The sequence below is a fragment of the Rousettus aegyptiacus genome, unplaced genomic scaffold (assembly GCF_014176215.1).
Source record: "Rousettus aegyptiacus isolate mRouAeg1 unplaced genomic scaffold, mRouAeg1.p scaffold_m13_p_7, whole genome shotgun sequence".
NCBI lineage: Eukaryota > Metazoa > Chordata > Mammalia > Chiroptera > Pteropodidae > Rousettus > Rousettus aegyptiacus.
Window position 1 is genome coordinate 27,633,368 of NW_023416310.1, and position 25,948 is coordinate 27,659,315.

At 42.5% G+C, this 25,948-nt stretch overlaps 1 protein-coding gene across 4 annotated transcripts in view; it reads left to right on the forward strand.

Annotated features, from left to right (window-relative positions):
- The window catches only part of PRKCE (protein kinase C epsilon), a 511,750-nt gene that overhangs the window by 161,777 nt on the left and 324,025 nt on the right, over positions 1-25,948 (forward strand). For all 4 annotated transcript variants that reach the window (XR_001596560.2, XM_036225089.1, XM_016142211.2 and 1 more), the window contains one exon: positions 3,407-3,470. Coding sequence is in view for 3 of the 4 variants with exons in the window: in XM_036225089.1 (XP_036080982.1) it covers positions 3,407-3,470 (64 nt within the window). In the remaining variant the exon portion in view is untranslated. The remainder of the gene's footprint in view (positions 1-3,406; positions 3,471-25,948) is intronic.

Sequence of the window (25,948 nt, forward strand, 5' to 3'; positions counted from 1 at the left end):
CTCTGGTCTGACTCCGAAGGCTATGTTTGTCTCCCCCACTGTTCTGCCTTGCTCCTGGCCTCAGCCGAAGACACTGGAGCTTGAAAGAGAATTGTCAAAGAAACAGTGATGGTATCTGGGAAGACTCATCAAGTAAAGGCTTGAGGTTCAAAGAGATTTGATACAGGTTGCCTCGGGGAGAATTGGGAGGGACCCGGAGCACCAGGAAAGGAGCTTAGAACTGAGCCTCGGAATGGTTGGGAGAAAGGAGGAGGCCTGCTTTCATGTGGTGCCTGCCGCCTGGTGGCGATGCCCGCTGACAGCTTGCAGAGGCTGTGCAGGGCTGAGCATCTTCATTCCTTTAATACCCGGGCCTCATAATTGTGAACAGAATCTGTAACAAATTAATTTGGCCATGAAGTCACACCACACTCCACCACCTTTCGTACTGATAACCCGTCGAGTCGTCCACGTTGAAGTTGCACCACCCTAGATGGATTCTCAAAGCCTCCTCACTTGGCTGGCCAGGCCTCTGCCAGCCTTCTGCGGCCATCTGCCCAGCCTGCTAGGCTCTCTGTTGCTTTTGGCATGTTTAATAGCTTAATTTCTATTTTTCTGTTTGGAAATGCAGTTCATCGGTATCGAAGCAGCAGTGGGTGCTAAAATGGTTTCTGATTGCTATCTTGAATGTTAATATCCTAATACATTTTATCGGCAATGACCTGTCCCCCCTGCCACAAGTTCTCACTCCCATTTTGTAAAGATAGGCACGCTGCCTGCCTTCAGATCAGCCTCGCAGCCCATCTCATTCCTTTGCTGTCTCCTCCCTGCCTTTCACAGATAGCATTGTGCTTCGCCAATGAAGTCCACAGTCGTGGGAAATCTCTGACTTAGAGGATATGAGAAAGCGTTTCATTTTGCCGGCAGGGTTTAATAGGGATGATCTAATCTCTAAAAGGCATACATTATTTAAATTCCATGCTTTTGGACAAGGGGGGCCCTGATGTTTTTGAAATGTGGCAGGGACGGGATTCTGGTTTGGCTCTGATCGGTAGAGCCGACTGTTGGTTTTCCTGTTTTTAATTCAATGCAGGGGCCAGGCTATGCCTGTGGCAGGGTAGGGGTGGGAGGGCAGAACTGGTGGTGAGGGCGCTGCAGAACGTTTTCTTTACCCAGAAACCTAAAATCACGGACTCTTGGCATGGGGAGAGTCATCGCATGGCATCACCAGTTGGTTATTTGGTTCCCATCTGGATCTCACTTCGAGATCCTGGACGAAAGGCTCCTTCCTGTGAGGCAGCCTGAGAGCTCCTTGTACCCCCTGCTCTCCATGCTGACCAAGCACTGAAATGTCTCCGAGGGCCTTACGTGGGAGGCAGTGAAGACCTCTGTTGATACAAGTGAAAATTTGAGGAAAACTTTTAGCACTCTGAATCGTGAAAGGCAGAATCTGGGAATAAAGGGGCTCGTGAGTGGCTCGGGGAACCTGGATTGTGGGTGGAGTGAGATGTTGGGGGAGAGACCTGGAGAATATCATCAGTTTGAGCTGAGTTTTTTAACCTCACGGGGACCATGGGGTGCTCATGGTGCAGCTGCCTCTTTTCCCCTCTCACCTCGTTTGAATGTCACTTTGGCATAGATCACCTGGCCGCCTTCCTTCCAGGGGATGCAGTCTTGGAGGGGCGAGTGATCCCAGAATAGGCTGTGGATGTTCTGAATCTAGAGTCTTTCCCCACTTTCTCAAATGTTTACTGGGTGTCTCCTGATGAGCAGGCAGTGAGCTAAGCACTAAGGATGCACATGTGATTCTCATACCCAGTCTAGCAGGGGAGATAGACTTATGGACCAGGGAGGGCAGTTTAATGGGAGCCGTGGTTAAGATATGTATGTGTGCTCTGGAAGCACACACGAGGCAGTAGTTAATTCTGACTGGGAACATCTGGAAAGGCTTCAGAGAGGAGGTGGTAATTGACCTCTGTCTTGAAAGAGGAGGTTTTCACCGGACCGACCCTTCCTAAGTAGTGCTTGCTAAGTATGTGTCAGCTCTTTTCTGAGGACAATGAAAAAGAACAGGAGAGTAGTGTTTCTTGCCCTGAAGAAATTCACAGCTTGTTGAGGAGACAAGCCTAGCATGTATAAGCCCATTAGACAGATGGGATTATGGGGGTGGGAGGGGAGGCTACTGGGGGTTCTTGGTGATCCAGGGTTTCCGCAGTTACCACTCTGTCTCCTGGAGGACACAGTTTCTGTAAGGATAAGTCAGACCTTGCAAAGATGTCTCAACTATAAGAGGCCCAGCCCCTCTGACTTTTCTCCCATCATATGATTTCATCACCTGGTTCTGTATAGAAGTAGTTAGCTGGATTTGGAGGTGGAGGGAGGAAGCTAGGGTGGGTGGAGAAGGTCAATGGTAAGACCAGCAATATTGCCTCTCCCTTTACAACCCTGGTAGAATCTGGGGTTTGCAAAACGCATGTGCCAACACACAACCTGAGCATGGGGGTCCTTTAGTCTCATGCGAGCACCATGCACATTCCCAGCCTCTGCTGATGCTGTTTCTTCTACCTTGAATGCCTTCCCTTCCTAGCCTTCATGAAGTCTTCTGCACTGATGTCAGGCTCACCAGACTATCACTTATTCTCTATCTCTCATCATTAAGCTGGGGTCAACACTGTTCTCTGTTTTTTTGTTTTTTGTTTTGAACTTCTCAGTGAGACTATAAACACCTTGAAAGCAGGAATAGTGACTTATGCTTCTCTTATTTCCTCTGTGAGTGGTTTGCGTACTATAAAGAACACGTGTTTTTTTTTTTTCTTTTCTTTCTTTTTTTTTTTTTTTTTTAAGACAGTCCTGGAAGAATCTCAGCATTGCTACTTACCTTGGAACTTGGAGCATAGTTTCCTTATCTGTAAAATGAGATAACACAGATTTCTCAACCTCAACACCACTGGAATTTGGGGCTGGTTCTCTCTTTGTTGTGGCGATACTCTCGTGTGTGTGTAGGATGTTCAGCAGCATCCCTAGCCTCCATATATTAGATAGCAGTAGCACCACTCCCTCTTCAGTTATGACAATCAAAAAGATCTCCAGATATTTTCGTGTCTCCAAAATGTTCCCTTTGCCAGTGTCCCCTGTGCCAGTGTTTCCTTTGTGCAGCAAAATCACTTCTGGTTGAAGAATTACTGGGATGAACAACCTACTGGGTATGCATCAGACCTCCTAGAACTGTTCCCAGAATATCACACACAGTCTGTAAATGAGGATTATTCTCCTTTCCAAGTTCACCGAGCACTTGACACTTTGTAGGTCGATTAATTGAATGGAGCTGTGACTCTAGGTTTCAGCAGTTTGGGGTAGAAATGTCATGGAACTCTCAGGGCGGCCCCACAATGCACTAACAGAGTCACTGTCATTTTCTTAATTGCAGATTGATCTGGAGCCAGAAGGCAAAGTGTATGTGATCATCGATCTTTCCGGGTCATCAGGTGAAGGTAGGAGAGTGTGACCCCTTATCTTTGTTCTCTTCCATTGACCATTTGTCTTCCAGTTTCTCCCTTCCCTCCTTGGCTGGGACATTTTACAATGACATTTAATTAATTGGCTCACTTTTTTTTTTTTTTTAAATAAAAGATATTTTGAAGATGCTTATTTATGCCTGTATGCCAAAAAGGACCAGCCATCTGTTAACTTTGGTGGAGCAGAGGGAGGATTTTTGACTTACCAAGTGAAGCCAATAAAACAGGCGTTCCTGCATTCTGGTGCACCAGGCAGACTTCAGCAGAGCGACAGGCTCTCCCTGGAGGCTCCCGTGGGGTTTGCGTGTGTGTGGTGGGAAGGAAGTAAACCAGTTGGTCTAACAGTGATCAGAAATGAAACAAATAAGGTGTCATATTTCAGAATCTTATTTATTTGGAGCTTTTATAGAAGTGTTACTTTTAAAAAATTATTTTCTAACCAGTCCTTATGCAGGGGAAAGCCCTGATCTTAAAGAGAAATAATGGGGTAAAGGAATGTGTGTTCCCACTGGCTGATTACACAGGGTATAGACGTTCTCGTATAGTTGGCTTCTTTTTCTCTCTTCTTATACCCTCTCCTCTTGATCCTATCTTTGCCCATGTACTACCTTTAGGGGCTTGCAGAGTGGTGAGGACTCAGCAGCCAGGGGAAAAGGGAAGACTAGACAATAAACGGGAACAGGGAGATGGTGGCAGACTTGGGCTCTAGGAAGGTTGGGAATTAGGACTGAAATTTAGTTATTGGGACTATTTTTCCTCTTTTCCTGTCCTGTGGGCAGTGGGACAGAATAGTTGGTTTTGATGTTATGCCAGAAAGATCAGAAAACCAAGGCTGGTTCCTTTTGGCAATGAGGAAAAATGGGGTTTAGGGGCTGTGGCTCAATGGGAAAGACAGCTCCCTCGGGGCCTGGCTAGTAGACTTGGGCCTTCAACAGCATCTTCCCAGAATTCTGGAGATTACAGGCACGAAGTCACAAGCCCAGATGGTCTCCCTTACTTTAGGGAAGAAGCTCTAGTTTAAGGTTCAGTAATAGGAGGAGAGATTATGTAAGTAAATTCAAAGGAACTGCTCAAATGATGCATTTGACTGTGGAGCCTGATGATTGTTATTTGGCTGATTTATCATCCAGTTTCAATGGCTATTCAATAATTGTGTGACTAGGGAGCTCGTAATAGAATTTGGTTCTCTTTTAATAGGTTGAAATTATTTGGCGTGGGTTTAAACCTTTAAACATCCTTTCAAAAATCGGTCTCTTACATTTTCCACTCTTTGTTGCAATGATGTTTCGGTGTCTCCAGCTTTGTTTCTCTGCTCTCAGCTCTCAACAGCCCAGAATAGAATCTGTTGTAGAAGATTTGGAGATTTAGCAACAATTAGTATGAAGTATTTAAGATGTACAAAAGGACCCATAGGATAATAAAATGGGCACCAGTGTGCCTACCACTCAAATTAAGAAATAAAGCATCCCGTAAGGTGAAGACTTGCATTACTTTTAATATAGTGTGTGAGTCCAGTTTCACCAGACTTAAAAGTACATATTTTCTATGCGCAGTGGGGACCCACATATGTGCAGAGCCAACTTAAGTTATTTGGGGGTTTTTGACTATATAAGTGGTCGGTGCCTCTAACCTCACATTGTTCAAGGGTCAACTGTCAGGCATACCACCTTTGATCGGGCTTTGCTTTATTGTGCTTCACAGATGTTGCTTTTTTTTTTTTTAAATTGAAGGCAAGACCCTCTACTAGTAAAGATTACAACTAACTTTATTATGATGCTTGCTTTATTGTGGCAGTCTAAAACTGAACCTGCAATATCTCTGAGGTAGGCCTATATTACAGTGGCCTCCTAATTGTAGACACTAGCAAAACATTTGATGAGCAAAATCAATCCCCCTTTTTTCCTTACATAATCTATATGCAATAGGATAATTGAATAAATATGTGTTTCCTGTGCTAAGATGCTGGGCAACCAATGGGAGGCTGGGATTATTTTTTTCTTTGAAAAGATTAATGACTTGCAAAATTATAGAAGACGTCTTTTTTTACATTAGAGGGACAAATGAATGAATAAATAAATCAGAAGCAATTGTTTTTTTTTTCTTCTTGCTTTTATGGCTTATTGTGTGTGAATGGCTAAAGCAATTTTCATTGGGCTGAATTTTTACTCTACTTTTTTTTTTTTATCTCTTTCATCTAAAGAAAATAGAGTTACTTCAGAAATGCTGACACATGCCAGACTCTGTAAAGTGCTAGCATGTGTTGCTCTGAAGAAAGGGAGAAATTTTTCTGCTTTTTTTTTTCTTGCTGTTGCTGAATTTGGGATTCCTTTTCTGGATGGTGGGAAGGACTTCCGGCAATCCCTTCCTAGAAGCTGATCTTGCTGTACTTTGTGTTCTCCATGTCTGTTCTCCAAGTCCTGCTGCTGGGACTTTGAGGACTCCTGGTCCAGAGATAGTTTTGTTTTGGGGAGGGTTGGGAGGGCAAAGAGAGGAGTGGGGGATGAGTAGTTAATACATTTGTTACCTAGACTCTGTGAGAAGGATCCAGTGTGAAAACGGTTGTCACAGCTAGTCTATAGACATTCATAGATTCTTGTCTAAGTCCCTGTCTTTAGTGACTTATATTCCATGAGGATGAAAAGAGAGTTGAAATGAGGCATAGCTGGCATTTTCAGCACTCTATTATTCTGCATCAAGCATCCCTTCAAACGCTCAGGTCCCATCAACGGAAAAAAATATATTCATAGAAATTGCACAAACTTTACATGTGCAAATGCCAAAGAGCTCAGAGAAAGGTGTGGGGTTGAGACTGTGTGAATATACCTCCCTCTTCTAGGATATGCCAAAGGATTCTTTTATTTTGCTAACACAGTGTAGAAAGCCTGGATGTTGACGTCTGTGAGAGCTGGAGCTAATATGATTTCTAACTGTCTAATAAAATTCCACTGCTTGCATGTCCTGTGCAGTTCACCATAATGGGATTTGACCAGTGTGTGTTTCGCTAAACCAGGCAACCTAACCCCAGATGTAAGAAGGTCAGGCTGGATGACAGTTACGGTCATCTCCGGTCATGTGATTTTGCCCTTTGGTATAATTTGAATAGACATCTCTCTGAGCACAAGGCTGAGGGCTGGCTAGTATCTGAGCAAGTAGAAGGGGTTAAAAGGAGACTCTTTTTGATAGGTATTGTGTGAGGCACTTTCCCTACATCATCCCAAGTAGTAAACCTTCTTGGAATGTTCATTTGTGGTCCTCCAGTCTCAGGTGCCTCTTAGTGTTTTGCTTTTAATCATAAGAACAACATGTCTTCTTGGTAAACATGGCACCACAGACTCACCAGAGACTTAAATCAGAGAATAATTATCCCAGGTAACATAAGCATAAACAGCAATGGAATTCTCAAATGTGCAAACTCTTGTTTCCTGCTGTGCATTTTAGTTAGTATTTCATTCTTATTGTGACATAATTTGTATATTATTTCTATTCATTATAACAACATGACAATGCTTTATCATTTGTGGGCTCCCAGAGGAGGGGCAATTAATCTGAACTGGAGCTTTCCAGGCTCTTCTTCCCCTGCCTTCCATCCAGGCATAGCATTCCCCTGGAAGAGTTTTGCAGAGCCTAAACCAACAGTAGAAATAAGTAGACCTCACTGGTATGTTTGGATCACCAAACTATTTTTCCAATAAAATGCAGAAGATATAAAATAATTTGAATGATTTTTGCATACACCGCAAATAATGCAGTTAAATCAGGTTCTGGAGTGATGGTATATTGTGGAAACAGATGAGGAGCAGGGGGCAGGATCCACCCCTCTCTCCTTCTTTCTACAACTACATGCAGCGGAAAGCATCCAGTCTCCTCTCTAAAATAGACCGCAGAGTGGAAAGAGTATAGGCTTCCACCAATCCTGGATTTAAATCCTGGATCTAATGTGTAGTAGTTTAGAGCTTCAGATTTTTCATCCGTAAGTGGGCTAATAGTATCTAGGATAGGTACTATGATAGAATTGCTGTAAGAATGGTGCCTTGGTACAGTGCCCTCACATATAAGAGATGCTCAGTAAATATCCTAAGGCCCTGGAGACCTGAGGGCAGGGAGGTGGGAATAGCTCTAACCCAGTGCCTGTGAAGGAGCAGTAGGCAGGTTCGGAAAAACCGAGAAATCATCCAGAGAAATAGTTTGAGGGTAGGTTTCTGACTCTGGGATGTACATGTTCAAAATGTCCAAGGACAGAGCAGGGTGACAAAGAGGCAATTTATAGACCAGTATATCTGGCGGGGGCTATCAGATTGTTTTGCCATAGTTTTACCTCATTGACACACGCACTCTCTCTCTCCCCTACTTTCTCCCCCCACCTGCCCCTACTCCCCACCTCTTTCTTCTCTACCCTTCCCCCAATGAAGTATTTACCAGAAGGATGTTCTCTAGCTTGTTTGTGTCCTGTGGCCCTTAATGTCAGAAATATGTCCTTGTCAGAGTGTGGGCTTTGGCCTCTCTGCTCAGTGCAGACTGAGAACATGTGGTCCCCATACTCTCACTGGCCTTGGATAAAAGCCCTTTATCCATTTGAAGACCATTATTAAATCCTCCTTCTTCAGATTGAATCAATCAAATCCCTTAACTTTTCTGAAGGGATAGTTTAGAAATCTTAACTCATCTTTGAAGCTCTCTTTTGGACTTTTTTTCAAGCCACACAGACTGACAGACATGATCAAACCAGCTTTGCTCCATTCTGAAATGATAATGTGTATAGCAGAAGTACCTGACAGTATGACCTCCATGTAGGTGATGGTGACATTTAGAGATCAAGTGATGTGCTCAAGGCAACAAAGTTGATTACATGACCAGATGCTTGGTCCAGACCCCAGGATACAATCCAGTGCACCATTCTAAATCATGACCCAATAATGAGTTTGCCAATGTGGCAAAGACCTCCTCACTTCTCTTTTTTTAGTTCTTTTCTTCAGTAAGCTTTTTATGGAACTATAAAGCTAATTATTAGCTTTGAACCCAAAGGTGACCCAGAGCCTGTTTCATAAACAAACAGATCTTTTCCCACCCTCTTAGAAATGAAAATGCCATTGGTCCCAGTTCAGGAATGGTCAGCTCCTTCTCAGGCTCTTTGTAAATCTTGGTCTGCAACTAGACCTGACTCAAATCCCAACAGGTTAGTTATCTTTTTTACTTGTGTCCATAGTGAGTTTTAGAGTACTGCCTGCTTCAGGGTTGAAATAGAGGGACAGCTTTTCTTGAAACTTTGCCTAGAGTACCACTGACGCTTCGGTTGATAAGAATTTTACCATTTTCCTTCAAAAATTTACATTATTTAATCCAATGCCTTCTGTAACCAGAAGATAATTAAAAAGAACCATTTGTTCATATGCACAATAGTCACCAGCAACTTTAATAAACGTGCCCAGCTTGGTGCTTGTCCTGGGTTTGAGGAATGGGAGGTGGAAAATGAGAGATGGCATTATAAGAACACATGGCATTGCCTTTAGGAAGCTTGCAATTGCATTAGGAATCCAAGACTAGCAGGACAAAAGTATTAGAGAATAATGCAGGGGAATATCATATTGAGTGCTCAGTTGGATATTATTAGGAATTCTCCAAATGGGAATAAATTGGGGCTGGACTAACTCAGGAAAACTTCAAGGAAGAGGCAGGGCTTGGGCTAAAAAGGAAAAGACAGGTAGCCTGGATTGACAGGGAAGAAGTCGGGAGGCCATTCTGAGCACAGGGATTTATGTCATTGCTGTCAAAGGTAGCTTTGACGCTCTTATTTTTAGCTAAGGCTGGATAGACATGAGAAATTAAGTAGATGCAATTTGTGATCTTTAGGAGTTTTCAAACAAAGACAGTCATCAGTGTTGCAGACAGAAATTTCCATGCTATGCAAACAAGAAAATTAAAATGCCTTAAATGATTAAGCTGTGTTTGAAGTTTGAAGGCTGTATCTTCATGGTCAAGGCCTCTCACCCACCTTGGCCCCGAAGAAGGAGGAATGTTCTAGGTCAAGTTTGGTCATGTCTGGGACACTGAGTAGAGCACATTTTAAAAGCGTGGGACTTAGGCGAGTAGAAGGGCAAGCGCAGGCACAGGCATCCCTCTGTGGCCTTTTCTGCAGTGTCTCTCTCTTCTCCCGTATCATTCTCATGGAGTCCCACGGTAAGCACTCTGCCACCCTCATCATTCTTTTGCCTATCTAGTTAGTATCCTGCCGTCAATCCCCAACACTCCCACTGTCTCTTTTGAAGTTCTGTTCAATCTCTAATGAGAAACATTGCTGGGGAGGTTAAAGAAAGCCCTCACCTTTCCTAAACGGGAGACTTCAAGGTCAGGTACCAGCTCCAAGAGGCTGATAGGTCTCCCTCCTGTGAGGCCACCCTGCTGTGACATGCCTTAGGCAATGAGATCCTGGTCTGGCCCACCGTACAGTCTCCTCAGACATGCGTGGATGTGTTAGATTCTCTAGTAGCATGTGAAGTACAGAGACAGCTTCAGTGCTTGATAAGAGTCAAAATAACAAAATCCAGATGTTCAAGAAACACTGATCTTCTAACGTGTACCCCACCTTCCTCCCAGCATAACTACTTGCCACCGAAACTCAGACTCAGGGAGTGTGCCCCTTAGTTGACAGATATTTGGCTCTATCTTTTCTCCTGATGGAATAAATGCTTGTTCCTAGAAGTGGCCATATGCACCAGATGAGACAAGAGGAATCGGCTTGAAAGCAGTGAGCACCTAATACCCATCAAGGGGTTTATAATGTCACAAATAGACAATGGTAAAGTATTTGTTGAGAAATAAGCCAAGAAACCCTCATTTCCTTCCAAATAGGCACTAGATGCACAGCATTTTCTCTGAAATGAATCACCCATGGTTAACAACACCAAATGGCAACCATTAGCAGATGAAAAACAAGAATTGAATCCTGAGTGTTTGGAAGCAGAGCTCTTTAGGATCATTCCTAAAGCTTCCTTCTGCTCTGCCATTAGGGGTGCATAGATGTGTATTTTCTATTGTCTTGTGTGCCTGCTTTACTGATGAAGTAATTTAAGAAGGAATAGTCATATTGAAGAAATAAGCTTATGAAAAAGGTGGGTTTATAATAGATCTTTAGTCAAGAAGTGAGCCCTGTGTTTACTGCCATGATCTCCAATTCTGTCTCTGTTGTCTTGCTATATATCATTTCTATGTCTCATAAAGATTGTTTTTGCAGCTCAGATCATACTGAGTCAAAGTGACCTATAATTTAATCATTTACTGTTATTGATATCTCGTGATTTGGCTTGAAACAAAAAGGGTATTTCCAATAATCTAACCTAATTTAGAGTTGTCTTTTAGGACCAATTACTTTATTCTTTTATCCAGTCAAAATTGGCCAGTACTGACAATTTTATTGATATTCCTTATTACCTAGCTTTGTTGAAACATTCACATTTTCACAATCAAGTGCATTCACCATCTTATTTGAGCTGCTGACACTGGGGCTTTTATCTTATTCCTTGATTATAAATCTTTGGTGTGAACTTGGCTTGTGAAGGTGTGTGCATTTGCCCATGTACACACATGATAACAAATGTCTCTGAATCACCTGTTCCATCTCCCCTTCAGCCTCAGTTTCCTTCCCTGGAAGCATCACTTATTTGCTTATCTAAGATATACTAGGCCCTGGGAGTGTAGAGCTAATGAATATGGTTCCTGCTGTTAGGTGTCTGTACTCTTACAGAAAGAGGTGAGCGGTAGACCAGTAAGTACAATACAGTAATGTTGGTTTCAGCTGTTGGGTGGCTGTTGGTAGAACAGGGTGCTGTGGGACCATCGAGGAGACTCCCTTCTACCTGAGGGCCCTTCCTGGAGTAGGCAGCCCATAAATGACACCCACCAACACCTCTATATGCCCTCATCAACTCTCCATGGCAACCCTGAAAGGCAGGTAATAACAGGTATCCTCTTACCTTGGGTGAGGAAACAGAGGTACTGTCCACTGAAGATGCATCCAATCAGAAGATAAAGGTGGACTAGGACTTGATTTACCAGAATTTGAACTTTTCAGGAATACCCTGGTTTATATATTCATTCATTCAACATATAGTTATTGGGCACCTGTGCTAGGTTTCTCTTTTCAGTGCTAGGGGCACAGAAATGAACAATATAAACAAATCCCTGCCCTCTGGGCCTTCTATTCCAGTGGATATGCCTGTGTGTGTAGGGTTTCTGTGCAAGGATACATAACACACTGAGGACAACAGTTCTCTCTGGGGAAGGGAAAGGGTGAATTTAGAAAAAAGGGAACCTTTCTTGTCAATGCCTGTGATCTTGTTTTTCCTTCCCATGTATGCATATGATCTACTAAAACAATTAAACATTTTGAATAAAAATTTGGTGGAAATGTGACCATTCCCACACAAAGTGACAGGGACTTGCCCATGGCCAGAGTCTATGACAGGCTCCAAAAGAGCCTGTCAGAAAGGAAGGATCCACTGAATCCACAGACTAACACATCTGAGAACAGGGAACCCTAGGTATAATGCCCTGCGTTGTTCCACAGACACCTCTGATTTGTGAAGGGATGTCTGGAAATTAGGGATTTCTTCAGATTGTGTTCACATGGATGACTGAGTGCTCCAATGTGGAGAGGCAGGTGGGCTAGGTAGCTGGACTCTACAGGGTAGGTGATGAATAAATGATGTGTGCAGAGCATTTATTCTAGGGAGCCACTTGCCTCTGCATGCCTAAGCCTGCTGCTACTGAGGCTCACATCTCTTGGGATGGACAATCCCACAGTGGTATTTTTATTTTTATTGGCATCAGAGAGAACTCTCCAGTGTTTTGGGTCAGCTTCCACTTGTCCTAGTGTAGGTCACCTCCACAGACTGAGTAGCTTCACCAGCTGTAGTACCTTCTGCTCAGTTAAGTAGGGCAAGCTGGATACCAATGGGTTATTCCTACTCTCCAGGCACTCAAGTTTGCCTCTTTCCTGACATTGAAAATAATGGTGGTTTAATTCAGAGGCTTCTACTATTAGCCGGGTGTGAATTTCTTTGGCATTGTCAGGAAGAGTGAATGCAGGGGAAGTTCAGTTCACTTTCAGGTGTTTCTACATGTTATTGGAACTAGGATTTCATAGACACCTGCATCGTAGTTCCTGCTTCACAATTAGTTAATTACTTGATATACTAATTGACTGAACAAACATACTAAGAGTCTTTTGCATGCCAGGCACCATGCTAAGAGCTGGAGAAACAGAGATGAGAAAGACCTAGGTTCTGCCCTCCAGCAGCTCCCAAGCTAGGGCATGTCAGCAACAAGTCATCTACTCCACCTGGGCCTCGGCTGCCTCCTCTGTAGGCAGAGAGGGGATGGGACTAAGAGCCCCTTCTCCTTCTCTAGTTCTGAGTCAAAAGCAGGACAAGTTTGCTCACAGCCAGACACCTGGAAGGGAGAAGTAGGACAGAAAAAAAAAAAAAAACTTATGCCAACTCTCTGTATAGAGATCATTTTGTTTAAGCCTAAATAGATCTGCCAATTAGCTTTTATTATCTCTATTTTACATGTGGGAAAAATGAAGCTTAAAGAGTTTGATGTGAATCACTGTGGATTCCTTTGAAAATGCAGATTCTGACTCAGTGGGCCTGGGGTGGGGCCTGAGATGCTGCATATCTCCTCATTTCCTGGGAGAAGCCCAGGCTGCTGGTCCTCAGACAGCACTTTAAGTAGCAAGAGACGAGACCTCTGAATAATGCTGAGCAGGCACCAGTTTCTACCTGATTGAAAATTAAAAGGGAAATCTACTGATTTCTCCCTTTCCCAACTTCCAACCATTTAGTCTATCAAAGTCAATGCCTTTGAATTATTTTTTGTTCAGTATCTTTTCCTTCTTCATTCTTTCTTTTGGGAAAGGGGCTGAGAAAGTACTCGGTGGGCAATGCCCAGCTAGGCCTTGGTTTTCTGGCCCCATCTTTAATCATCTGCAGAAGGTCAAATGGATAGCATTAGTGTTTTTCAGCTAGGAGAACAAGAACCAATTTATACCAGGAAGACAAAAAACAACCAGTCAGGATATTGGATTTTTTAGTTTTTGTGTTTGTTTTTCTATAAATACCTTCAAGTATTGAGTGGTGCTTGAACTTGATCCCATTGTGCTAATTTACTCTTGCTTCCTGGGGCTTTAATTAAAATAACTCGCCCAGGGACCTTGCTGGAACTTACCTTTATGTGCTCCTTCTCTGGGGTAGGCAAGTTGCACCTGCCTTTAATGGATGGGGAAATGCAGAGGGAGTTCTAGAGTAGGTGCTGGGTACACAGGAGGGGCATAATTTTTACTTGTCAGATAAATGAATGCATGACTAAATGAAATAACAGGAAAAAGTGTCACTTTAAAAGGAAACTATTGAGATAAACAAGGTGTTTGGAATGACTTTGCTTTAGATAATCAGTTGTTTCATGTTCCAGTATACAATCAATTTCACAGGTGGGCGTGGGCACGCATGGTTAAGCTTTCTTTGCCTGGTACTCAGAGCCTCCACACACACCAAATCACCAGTTATGATACCCTGTCCCCTCCCTGTTTATTCAACTACTTCTGTACTCTTTCAAAATTGGATTTTAAGTTTTCCTCCTGGAGGCCTTCCCATGTTGGTCCACCCACCCCCACCTGCTGGGTCAGGACACTGTATTTGCTCCCACACTCTTCTGTATCTTTTTTCATCTATAACTACAGTACTGGTTGTGCCCTGCCAACCACAGTAAGCCACAAGCCATTCAAGGATAGAGGTTTCTGTAAAATGGGCCCAGAGCTGAGAGCTGGCCCAATTCACTTGAGGCTCCTTGGTAGCCTCCTTATATGGTAATACTGAGCCTGGAGCACTGTCCTGCTATTCAGACTACACAAAACCAGACTGGGAACAAGGGCCATCTCTAAACTTGGACGGAGTCCACGGGAGCCTTGATTATTGCAGGGCCTCATTACTACTGGGCTCAAGGCCCCAATTAGTAGCACTTAACTCAGCATTACACAGCTTTATGGTAAGGTGTAATGGGAGTAACCCCTTTCTTTAAATCAGAAACTTGGATTCTATTCCTGGCCCTGCTACTAACCAGTCGATTAAAGGTAAAAAAAAAAAAAAAAAAAAAAAAATCAAAAAAATCATTAGGTGTTCTAGCCCTCAACTGGATGGCATCACCAGTATATCAAGATGCTATGATTTAGTAAATGCTCAGGATTTCAGATTCTCATAATGAAGACTTTCTAAACACAGATGTGAGTCAATCAGAAGGTTTCCTAAATCTCTCTCTATACTCACCACTAGGGAGCCAGTCTCAATTATTCTTGACCATGGCACAGGATCCTTAGTGGTAGGTGAGATTAGCAAGACTTGGTGGTTATCTTAAATTAAAGTGTGACCAAGTGGAATATGGGGAGAACTTATCCTGTAGCCCCTTAGGGCAGTTCTAGGATCACAGGAGTCGAAGTTATAGGGAGGCAGCTTTAAGCTTAGTTTAGAATTTGGGAAAAGCCTCTGATAGAACTCATCACCAGTTTAATACATTTCAGCAGTAAGTAGGGAGTTCTCCATCTCTGGAGGTATTCAAACAGACTGAGCATTTTAAAACATTGTAGAAAAGATTCTTCTTCTAATGGTCTTTTGTAAGATCTGAATATTTGTAACAGAAAATTTTCATAAGTATATACAAATGGAGCATAAAAAGGCAACTTTAATTTTTTAAAATCCAAGGCCCACATTATAAATGATAAAAGGCTGTATGAAATGGAGAATAGGGATAAGTTGGATCTTAGCACCTATTTACAGAATGGTTATATTTCTTGAAAATTTAGGCAAAAACGGAAATGTTATAATTTTAATCTTGTTTCCAAAGAACCAGGGAAGGCCTCTATTTGAATGAACCCTAAGTTACGTGAACCCTTCCTGTGAAGACTTTCGGTGGAAAAACCTCTTGTAATATCAATATTCGTTCCTAAATTCTGTCACATGGATATGCCTGTGGAGTTTACTTCAAAAGTGGTCCATTTATATGCATCTGTGAAGAGGTCTATTTAGGAGAAAGAAAAATGGCAATAAGGGCCCCTGACTTTCAGGGGAAATATCATCTTGTCATGCTTGGTCATGCATGCTGTGAGGTAAGGGTTTTCTCCTCAACCTTCAGAAGGTATTGCATGGGAGCTACAAGAGGAAGAGGAAACTGAGGTTCCTTGGAGAAGGGTTTACTTAACTTCTTGCTCTAAGAAAGGGTTTGATTTGGGGTAGATAGCTTGTCACTGTGGCAGGTGAGGTACTGCCATACATAGGCTAAACAATTTACTGCCTGTGTGAGGTGGGGAACCAAGAAGGCAGTTGACTCCTCCCCACTAACAGTGACCTACCTTTTGTCTAATGCTTGATATTTTACCTTCGGAGCTTTAATATTGATGGTAGTTTTAGTTTTTGTTGCCCATTAAAAAGCTAACTCTTTCTTCCCTCAAAAAAAAAAAAAAAAAAAGCAAAGCAAAGAAAAAAGAGCAACCCTTTTAGAATGAAACCCTAAGCCTTTCTTGAACCTTCTTCCCATGTGTAAAGGACCAACAGCTAGATTTCTAGGCGATTCCCTAATTTTGTATATGAAGGTCAAAAGAGTTGAAGTTTGAATAACTGAATTTAATGTTATAATGGGAGATTCCACTCCCAGAGAACTGAAATATATTATAAAATTCTCTCATTATGTCTCGTTATTTAGACACTGTCTTTGGGGTATTTCCAGCATTTTTCCCTCACTTGGTCATCTGGGAAGCCCATCAACCTGCTTAAGTGCAGGGAGAGTCCAGCTGAGGTTAAGGAGGGGCCTTTGCAGGTCCCTGAGTACCTCTCACTGATTTGCTATAGTAGACTCTGTTTTCTGATGTAGAAAAGATACAGTGTATCACAAGGGCCCATGTTTTCATTTTCTTCCATCCCATTATTTTTATTTAACAAAAAAGGGCATGAGGCAATAAACTATGCAAATAATTAATTACACACTTTCTTTAGACTCCAAGCTCTATGAAGGCAAGAACTGGGTCTGTTTTAGTCTGTGTCGTACCTCATGGCCTAAGACAGTGCCAGGATGCATGATAACTAGAAATGTTTTTTCCACGAATTAATGAGTGACTGATACCCCGGCAGGTATGAAGGTGTGGAGGTGGCACAGTGGCTTCGCAAGCAGAGAGCACCACTGTGAAACGTTACTGTCAACTGATGGCTCAGCATCCATGTGTTTGCTTAAAGGCTAAACACATGAAAGTCACGAATTGCCTGTAATATGTGGGTTTAGGGTCAGCAGAGCGGCTGGAGCCTGGAAAACAGACTTCACCTGCTTAATTACAGATGTCCATCTAGCTGCTCGACCTCTCCCTGGCTGTAATGATGGCCCTTGTAGCCACTGTACTGCCAGGCCAACTAGAAACACCTAGCTCTGCCTGGAGAGGGACCTATTTTGCTTTTATTTTTAATTTTTTAAAACATAAATCAAAACAGGGTCCTTTTGATTTAACATTCACTTGCTATACACTAGGCTTCCCTGGCTTAGAAAACCAACAAATGATAATTTTTTTTGACTTCAGAAAAAATACCCGCTGTACTTTATTTCCCTTGAATCAATCTGTCCTTTGAGATTAATTTTAATCAGCCTTACTCTCCCTCCATTCCACTACTTTTATTCTGAAATTATATCATGGGCCATAGGTACCTATGATCCAGATTAAGGAAAAGAACATCTCTTTAGCCTCGGCAGCCCCCTTGGGCCCTTTATGGATCCTGTCTTCATCCTCTCTTCCCCAAAGGTAACTACTGTCTTGACGTTTGTCTTATTTTCTTGCATTTCTTTGTGATTTGATCACCTATATGTATGTTTTCTTTATACTGTTTTCCTTTTACCTACTTTTTAGTTTTATTTAAATAGTATCATCCTATATAAATTTTTTTGCAAGTCTTGCAACATTTAACTTTTGAGATTCATCCATATTGATGTGTGTGGCTATAATTCTTTCAATTTTTTGCTATATATTATTCCATTAGATTAATATATCAAAATTCATGGATCTGTTCTGCTATTCATAGACATCTTTTTTTTTCAAGTTTTGCTATTAGGGACAATATTATATTCTGGGGCACACTTGCATCTATAGTTTCTTTAGGTTATGGACTTAGCTGTGGAACTTGATAGTTCGATTTCTGTGTACATTCAACTTTACTGGGTAATGGTAAATTGTTTCCCAAAGTGATTGTACCAGTCGACGCTATCATCAGATGTATTTGCAATTTCCAGTTGCTTTATATCTTCATGAATACTTGGTTTGGTATTATGAGACTTTCAAATTTCTACTAGTGTAGTTGGTGATATGTCAGTATAGTTTTGTGTTTTTCTGATTATTAATTATACTGAGAATCTTTTCATATACAGGTGCTTGATCTTTCCTGAAAAATATCTGTTCCTTCCTTTTATTCATTTTTCTATTATTCTTTTGTCTATTTCTTACTGCTTCAGAGACATTTATATTTGATGCAAATAACTTCTCGTAAGTGTTAGTAATATTTTATTTTCATTTTGTTCATCTGATACATAGATAGACAAAGAATGAAACTTGTGGACCTTGAAGAAATCAATACATGTTTGGACTTGTTTCTGTTCATTTAAATGAGCATACTGATGCATTCCCACTGTACTAACTCAACAGTGAGTAATGGCAAAATGGGTTGATAAGTATAAAGGCACATTTTGAAAGTAAAGCACCATGCACATACATAGAGAGTCTAATTTTCTTCCTACATTATCATACAGCCTCCATTTTTATACCATAACATACTCTTTGGGATTATTTTTTTGTTATTGAGCTGCTTTTTAAGTTGTACTTGGTGCATTTTGAAATTAAGTGTTTACTTATTTGTCCTACAACGTAAGCTCCAGAGGGCAAGAATCAGTGGAAAAAATAATTTTATCATTGCATCGCCAGCAACTTGGAATAGTGCCTGGCACTTAGTAGGTGCTCAATAAATATTTGTTCAGTAAATGACTTAACCAATGGTGTTAGTAAGTAGTCATGATATCATTGTTATGTAATCATCCAAATGCTGTTTTTAAAATTTGCTCTCTGTTTAGATAACTTTCAAACTTATGTAGTATATAGTCCAGTGTATCTCTGGTCTTTTCCTTTCCAGAATAGGTGGGTGGAGCCAGAGGAAGGGAATTGTGCCCTTGGGAGCAGAGAGGTTTTTAGATTTGTAGCTGGGGCCCCCAATGGGCTGGCATCCTCTGAGGGCAGATTTCTAGGGTGAAAACAGAAATTCCCAGGCTATTTTCTTTGCCCTTCTGTAGGGCTGCTATCAAGTTTGCTGCTTTTTCAAACCATGTTGCCTTTTGCTTTGTTACTATAGAAACCAGGGCTGGTAGTCTGGGGGAAATGTGTGTGCATGTGAATGCTGGGGGAGGGGGTATTGTGGAAGTATTCTGGTGGAAAACCAGGGCTGGGTGGTGGCTGTGTACTCAGAGTGAGTAAGGACAGCAGAAGATGGTCACCACAGAAGTCTCCATGAAAGCCCTACCCACTTTGGAGGGTGCTCTCTTCAGAGAGCATCTGATTGTGCATGGTGCACACTTGGGGAACAGGCATCCCTTTGTAGATAGATCTGTCTGTAGGGCTCCCCTGGCTCCTGTCCAGCCCTTCAGCAGAACATCTGGAAAGCCTTGACCCCTCCCTGTGGCAAAACTGCTGAGCCTCGGAGACAGAGATCAATGACCTCTTCTTGGCTGCTTCTTAACCCGTGTCCCAGACAAGTGTTTTTCTGGGAACCAGTGAGGAACGCAGATCTTTGATGCCAAGCTCTTGTGTGCTATTGCAGTAAGACTTTCACTTTCGGTAAAAGTGTGGGAGCAGAGAAAGGGTCTGGGTAGGGAGAGCAATGAGAATTTGGCCTTTTAGGAAATCAGAACCCAAGTTGGGAGCCCTGCTTCCTACTCACTGGTTTTCTGGCTGGGAAAACAGCAAGCTGAGCTATTGCCTAAAGTTAATGCTCTTTCCTGCGAGGGCTGATATTAGGGCTGGGGGTGGGCTTGAGAAGAGAGACTAATTGGGTTCTGACCCCCACAGGCAATCCTTGCAGCCCCTGGGAGATAACTCTGAAAAAGCACAGGGTGATTTTTTTATGCACATAAGCTATCACACACTGGGTTGTGCAGAAGACAATGAAAGGAATTTATGATGTATAATAGATTGGGATAAATATGCCATGTAATTACCTGCTCTGCAGTAATGTTTTATAGCCCAAGTATTAGGTTGCACATTTAATATTTATCATAAAAATTGCACATACAGGAGAAGAAAAATAAAGAGTAGAGATGCCCTTAACCCATCCATGAATAAACGACCTCTTCTTACTTGGGGCCAGGTGCCCAAGATCAGTTTACCTAAAGTACCATTAAAATAAAAGCTGTTTTCTTCTTACCTTTTTCTTGCGCATGGTGAGTACTCAGTACGTGCCATGCGAACTATTGGTGGGAATGTAACAGGAGTTTTCCTTGACAGAGAAGTTCTGCTGCTGGTTTCTCCCATTGGCAAACTGGCACAGGCAATGCAAAGACAAATCACCAGATGTGAAACAGCAAATTATTGGAAATATGTGAAATGCATGTAGCTAAGGGGCATTTCGTACCTCCCTCAACGGACTAATAAGCAAGCATTACATGTTTTTAGGCAGATTGTTATGTATTAATGGGGAAAGATAGTCAAAATAAATGATTAAATAAAAAAAGTTGAAGTAGTATAAATGGTATGATCCCATTGTGCACACACATTACACACACTGGGCTTATGTATACACAATTTTTTTTTACCTCTGAAAAGTTAAAAGGAGACCAAAGGACTTTTAAGTCATTGACATTTTTGCCTGAGCTTATACGTATTTAAAATCTGCCCATATGAATTCCTCATTATGTTGCCTCCTGGCGTACATGTCTACTCCCCCCACTGACCCCTCCCGGACTCACCAGCTCCACAGTGCCTCCTGGACTCCTCCATGGACTCCTCCTTTCTGAAGGCTTACAGAACTCCCTGGTCATATAACTTAGCGGCACATTAGGCTTATCTTAAGTTCTTCTCTTCTTTGTTTCATTGTGTTATCTGCTCTTCAACCAGACCATCAGAAGGGGAGACAGTACGGTGTACAGGAAGGCACCCGAGTGCAGTCTGAGGGGCAGGGGTCTCTTTGCCTGGCTCTCCTCACTTCCTGTGACACTGGAGCCAGACTCTGCATCGCTGACCTCTGTGGCCCAGTCCGAACGGCTGAAGTACTGGGAAACCTAGTTCCTCACCACTGTACAGGTGATATGAACAAGGGTGTAATGCCCAGGACTTTGTATGTCGCTGGGACCCACGACAGACAGCTTATTGCTAAAGTGGATTCTATTCTGCCCCTGAGGCTGTGTGCGTACACCTGCGTGCGTACTGACGCAGTACGCACACGCTCCCACGCACACAGGCAGTCGCAGTCACCTATGCAGCGTGCTTCTGGGCTCCAAGCTCCGCAGTGGCTACGTCCCGCGCTGGAAGCGTAAGTAGTTTCCCGCCCCAGATTAGAGTGTTCTGGCTGAGCACCATTAGGAAAAGCACAGCCTTCCTGGTTCTCTGTTTTACTCCCTAGTGCCTGCTGGCTCTCAGTCCCCTCCGCTGAGCTTGCTGTGGGCCCTGCCGGAGGAGAAAGGCGCACATGGGGAGAGTATGTGTGGTTTGAGGGGCCGTGGAGTGTGAGCAAGGTCTGCTAGACTCGCAGTTTATTCTGCCAGTATGTGTTGGCAGTTCTGGAAGGTGGGTGTGCAGAATTAGGCTCCCCATTTCCTGATATCTCATTAGTATTCAGTCTATTGCCTACTTTGGAAGAACTTGATGCCTCAGGAAAATGGATGGTCTCAGGGCCACCCACTGTGTTGCTGATATAACGTGGCTCTTGGTATTTCCCACATAAAGATAGGAAAACTTATTTGTATCCTCAAAGGGCTTAAAGTTTAGTCCTGGAAACAGACTTGACTGCAAACACAACAATACCAGAGTAGACTTAACTCTTGCAAAGGTCCAAAGGCTGCTCCACTGTGAATTTCTGAGGGCTGGAATGGTGCCTGCCCTCCCTTCCTCATTTGTTGAGTTGTCGCTGGCCAACTCTGGAGATGCAAAGATGAGTCACATAGCTCTACTTTCAAGGAGTTCCTGCTTCAGTAGTACAAACAGGCATTACGACAGAGTCAATGCAGTGCAGTGATTTAAGAGTTCTTTTATTTAGGATTCATTGAGGCTTAAAGGATGGGCTGGCAAACTCCCTGGCTTGGAATAGAGGCTTGGAAGCAGAGATGGATCTGCTCCTTGAGAGAGGACAAGTGGTCATTGATGCAGGCTTCCTCTGGGTGTGTGGGAGATTGGCTCTAAAGGATGGGCAGGAAAGACAGAACTGGTGTGCCTGGCTGACCTGGAGGTGTGTGGAAGGCAGCATTGCATCCAACTGGGCAATAATTGACAGGCCAATTAGAAGACCATTGAGGTTTAAAGATTGACCCCCTCACCTAGACTAGATCCTTACTATTCCAGATTACAATTCTCTCACCAGTAGAATGGCAAATATAAAACTGTTCTTCCTTCCGCCACTTTCTTAGAAGAGGAATCTGAATCTCTGATTGTCATTTAGCTAGCTGGAGAGCAAGCTGGGATTTGGCATGGGGTCTGAATAGCTCTACTTCTGAAAGAGCTTCAGTCTGTTCTCTGCCTGCTTTCTGTATCAGAATAGGCAACCTCAGCCTCAGACCCCTTTGCTAGAGGCCCCGGATTCTCTGGCATGTGTAAAATGTATATTCTGAACATGCATTTTAAGGGCAGAAGGTTCGTAGTTTTGCTCCAATTCTCAGAAGAATTCAAGACCTCGAAAAGCTTAAAAATAACTACTCTGGAGAATGGTTTATGTCTTATCATGCCACCCTAGTGGAACCTTTCTTCTTGATCTCCCTCTCCCCAAATTTTTATGAACGAAATACTTGACACGATAAACTGTTCTAAGCAATTATTTTTCACTTGAAAGAAATATAAAATGTTATCATAGAAATATTTCTTAAGTGCAATCTCGGTTGCCTTCTCAAGGAGAATGTACTGAATACAACTCATTTTTATAAACATCAATTAGTGGCTTTTTCTTTTCTAAGGACCCCAGGTTGCTTTCTCCATTCTTAATTCCTCCCCACCACTCCTTGTTACTTTTCCTATGTCGTGGATCATAAAGAGATATCTTAATTTATGTATAATTATTTGCGTGAGATCCTGAGAATGGCTTTAGCTCCTCTTTTGAAGTGCTGTTTTTATAATCATTACTCGCAGCTTGGGCAATATGGAACTGTGCTCCATAGCAGTGGGTCGTGACCATGAGTATGTGTCGGTGTCACCAGGAGGGCTGGTTAAAATACAAACACAGATTTCTGGGCCCCGCCCCTGGAGTTTCTGATTCTGTAGGTCTGGGGTGAGCCCTAGGAATTTGCATTCCTAACAAATTTCCAGGTAATCTGAGGCCACTGGTCAGTGGACCACGCTCTGAGATCCACTGTTTTAAAGTAGTATTTCTCAAACGTTAAGGTGCATGTAAGACACCTGGGAACCTTATTTAAAAAAATTATGATTCAGAAGTTCTGGGGTGATCTCCGAGATTCTGCTTTCCTAACCAGCTCCCAGGTGATAGTGGTCATGCTAGTCTATGGAACACACTTTATATAGAAAGACATTAAAGCAGTGGTTCTAAATTCTGATTATTAGAATCATGTGAAGAGCTCGTGGGAAAATGGAAGAGGAGAAGAAGGGGGAGGGAAAGCAAAAAATGTCATGATTCCAAACAGATAAACCTGTATCTCTGGAGGTGGAGCTTGGGCATAGGTCTGCCTCCCCAGGTGATGGGATATGTTGAGAACCATGCTCTCAAGGTTATTAACTTGCTGAAAGTCTGTCCTCTAAATGATGTATTATAATATTGACTAATTGACTCGTCATTGGTCTCCAACAGTAGTTTCACATTTGAATTATCTGCAAAACTTCAAAAGATATTGATACCTGAATGTAATAGTATGATGTTTGGGATTTACTCCAAAATACTATAGAGAAATGAATCAGGGTATTGATCTGTGCTATCCAATGTGTAGCCACCTGTGGCTATTTAAATTGAAAGTAATTAAAAATTTTAAAACACTGAAAATACAGCTACATTTCACATGTTCATTAGTCACATGTGGCTAGCAGGTCTACCATATCGGAGGGCACAGATATGGAACATTTCCATCACTGCAGGAAATTCCATCGGACAGCACTGGTGTGTGAAACGAGATCAACTATGAGTTGGTCATTGTTGTACTATTGATTGGGTACCTGAAGGTTCATTATCCTTCTTGTTTACTTTTATATATCTTTAAATTTTTCTAATAAAATATTTTAAATAGGTGTTCAGGCTCCACTCCAGACCAACCCAATCAGGCATGTGAGGGGTGAGGCCCAGGCCTCAGTGGGTTTTGGCAGCTCCCCAGGTGATTCCAAGATTTGGCCAGATTGAAACCCACTGGGCTGAAGAATAGGTGGGTTTAAGAATGATTAGAGGCAGCTGTGTCCCTGACCTGCGTGTTCTTCGTTCCTTTGCTTGGTGCCTGCTTCCCCCCCCCCCCACCCTCCTCATCTAGTTAATGAGGATGGTAGATACTTGTCCTGCTTTCTTCTCAGACATGTAGGAAAATCCGGAGAGGAGGAGAGTTGAAAATGCTTTGAAAAATGCCAAGCACTGAATACGCCTAAGAGGTTTGTTGCTTTTTTTCCTGGTTCAGTGAGGCCTTGGAGTAGGGTTGCCAGATAACGCGAGTAAAAACCCAGGAGGTCCAATTAAATTAGCATTTTAGATAAGCTACAAAGAACTTTTAATTTTTTTAGTATAAGTATATTCCATGCAATATTAGGGACATACACATACTTAACACTTGTTTTATTTGGCAGCCCTATCCCGAAGCCTCTTTCCGTGTGGCAGTTGTTAGGGGTGGGGGTCCTGAGCTGTTCATCTGTAGCTGCACATCCAAGTGGCTGCCTTTGTTTAGAGCGTTTTTCTGTTAACTGTCATTGTGAGGGAAGGCATTTTCTAAACCTCTGATGTGAGACCAGGACAACGGAGAGAGGTGGGGAGTTTGCTTTTAAAATTTAATGGCGGGAAATCCCTCCATTTATTTAGGTCTTCTTTGTAGTTTTCCTCATAGAGACCATATATATATTTTGTTAGACTTATACCTGAGCTTTTTTTGTGGGGGTGCTAATGGAAGTGTTTTTAATTTCAAATTCCAGTTGTTCGTGGCTAGCATATAGGAAACCAATTAACTTTGGTATATTAACCTCATATTCTGCAGCTTTGCTCTAATTGCTTATTAGTTCCAGGATTTTTTGTCAATTATTTGAGATCAGCAGTTGCCATGGGGTGAGGCTGAGGGTAGCGGAGGGAGGAAGGGAGAATGGGCAGAGCACGGGATTTTTAGGGCAAACTACTCTGTGTATATGGTATTAATGGATACACCATTGTATATTCGTCAAAACCCATAGAGCATATAGCACAGAGTGAATCTTAATGTAAACTGTGGACATTACTTAATGTATCAGTATTGGCTCATCAATTGTAACAAATATACTGAAGTAACAAGATGTATGTTGAGTAGGGGGTGGGGCAGAGGGTATTTGGGAACTTTGTACTTCACAGTCAATTTTTCTGTAAACCCAAAACTGCTTTTAAAGCAATGTCTGTTCATTTTTGTAAAGAACCGATAGAAGGGCTTGGTAAAATGAAGATGCCCAGGGTTGATAGGCATGTTTGGAGTCTTCCCTGAGTCAAGAGAATGACCTGCCTGATTATTTGATCATGTGAGGACTCTGGCTGTTCCCCAGTTTCTTTCTTGGTGCTTAGGCTAAACATGCTGTGTTTTTCTCCCTCTCTTTGGGACCTCAAATGGATTTATGCTTCTATAAGGTACTAGCCTATGTTTCTGGAATAAGAATGAGACTCAGACAATGGTTACAATATTTACAAGATAAAATATCACATTATAATCCATGTCACCAGGAGAGTGATTAGAAAGGGGTGGGAAAGGTAGAATGCTTGGTTTTCTCATCTGGAAATAGGGATGATAATTCTCTCTCCCCTCGGGCTGTGGTGATTAAATGAGGTAAGGCATGTGGAGTTCTGGGCATAAAGTGAACACTCGGTGACTACAAAGACCCTAGATCTTTGAAGAGGATGAGCCTTCTGGAACCAAGGGCACTTAGAAGGAACAGAAGAATGCTCTGTCCCCAGAAGCAGTTGGGCAAGCAGTGGGGCCTGGGGGAAGAGACAGGGACGTTGAAGAAGAAACTTCTCAGAGAGTGGCATACCCCCGGG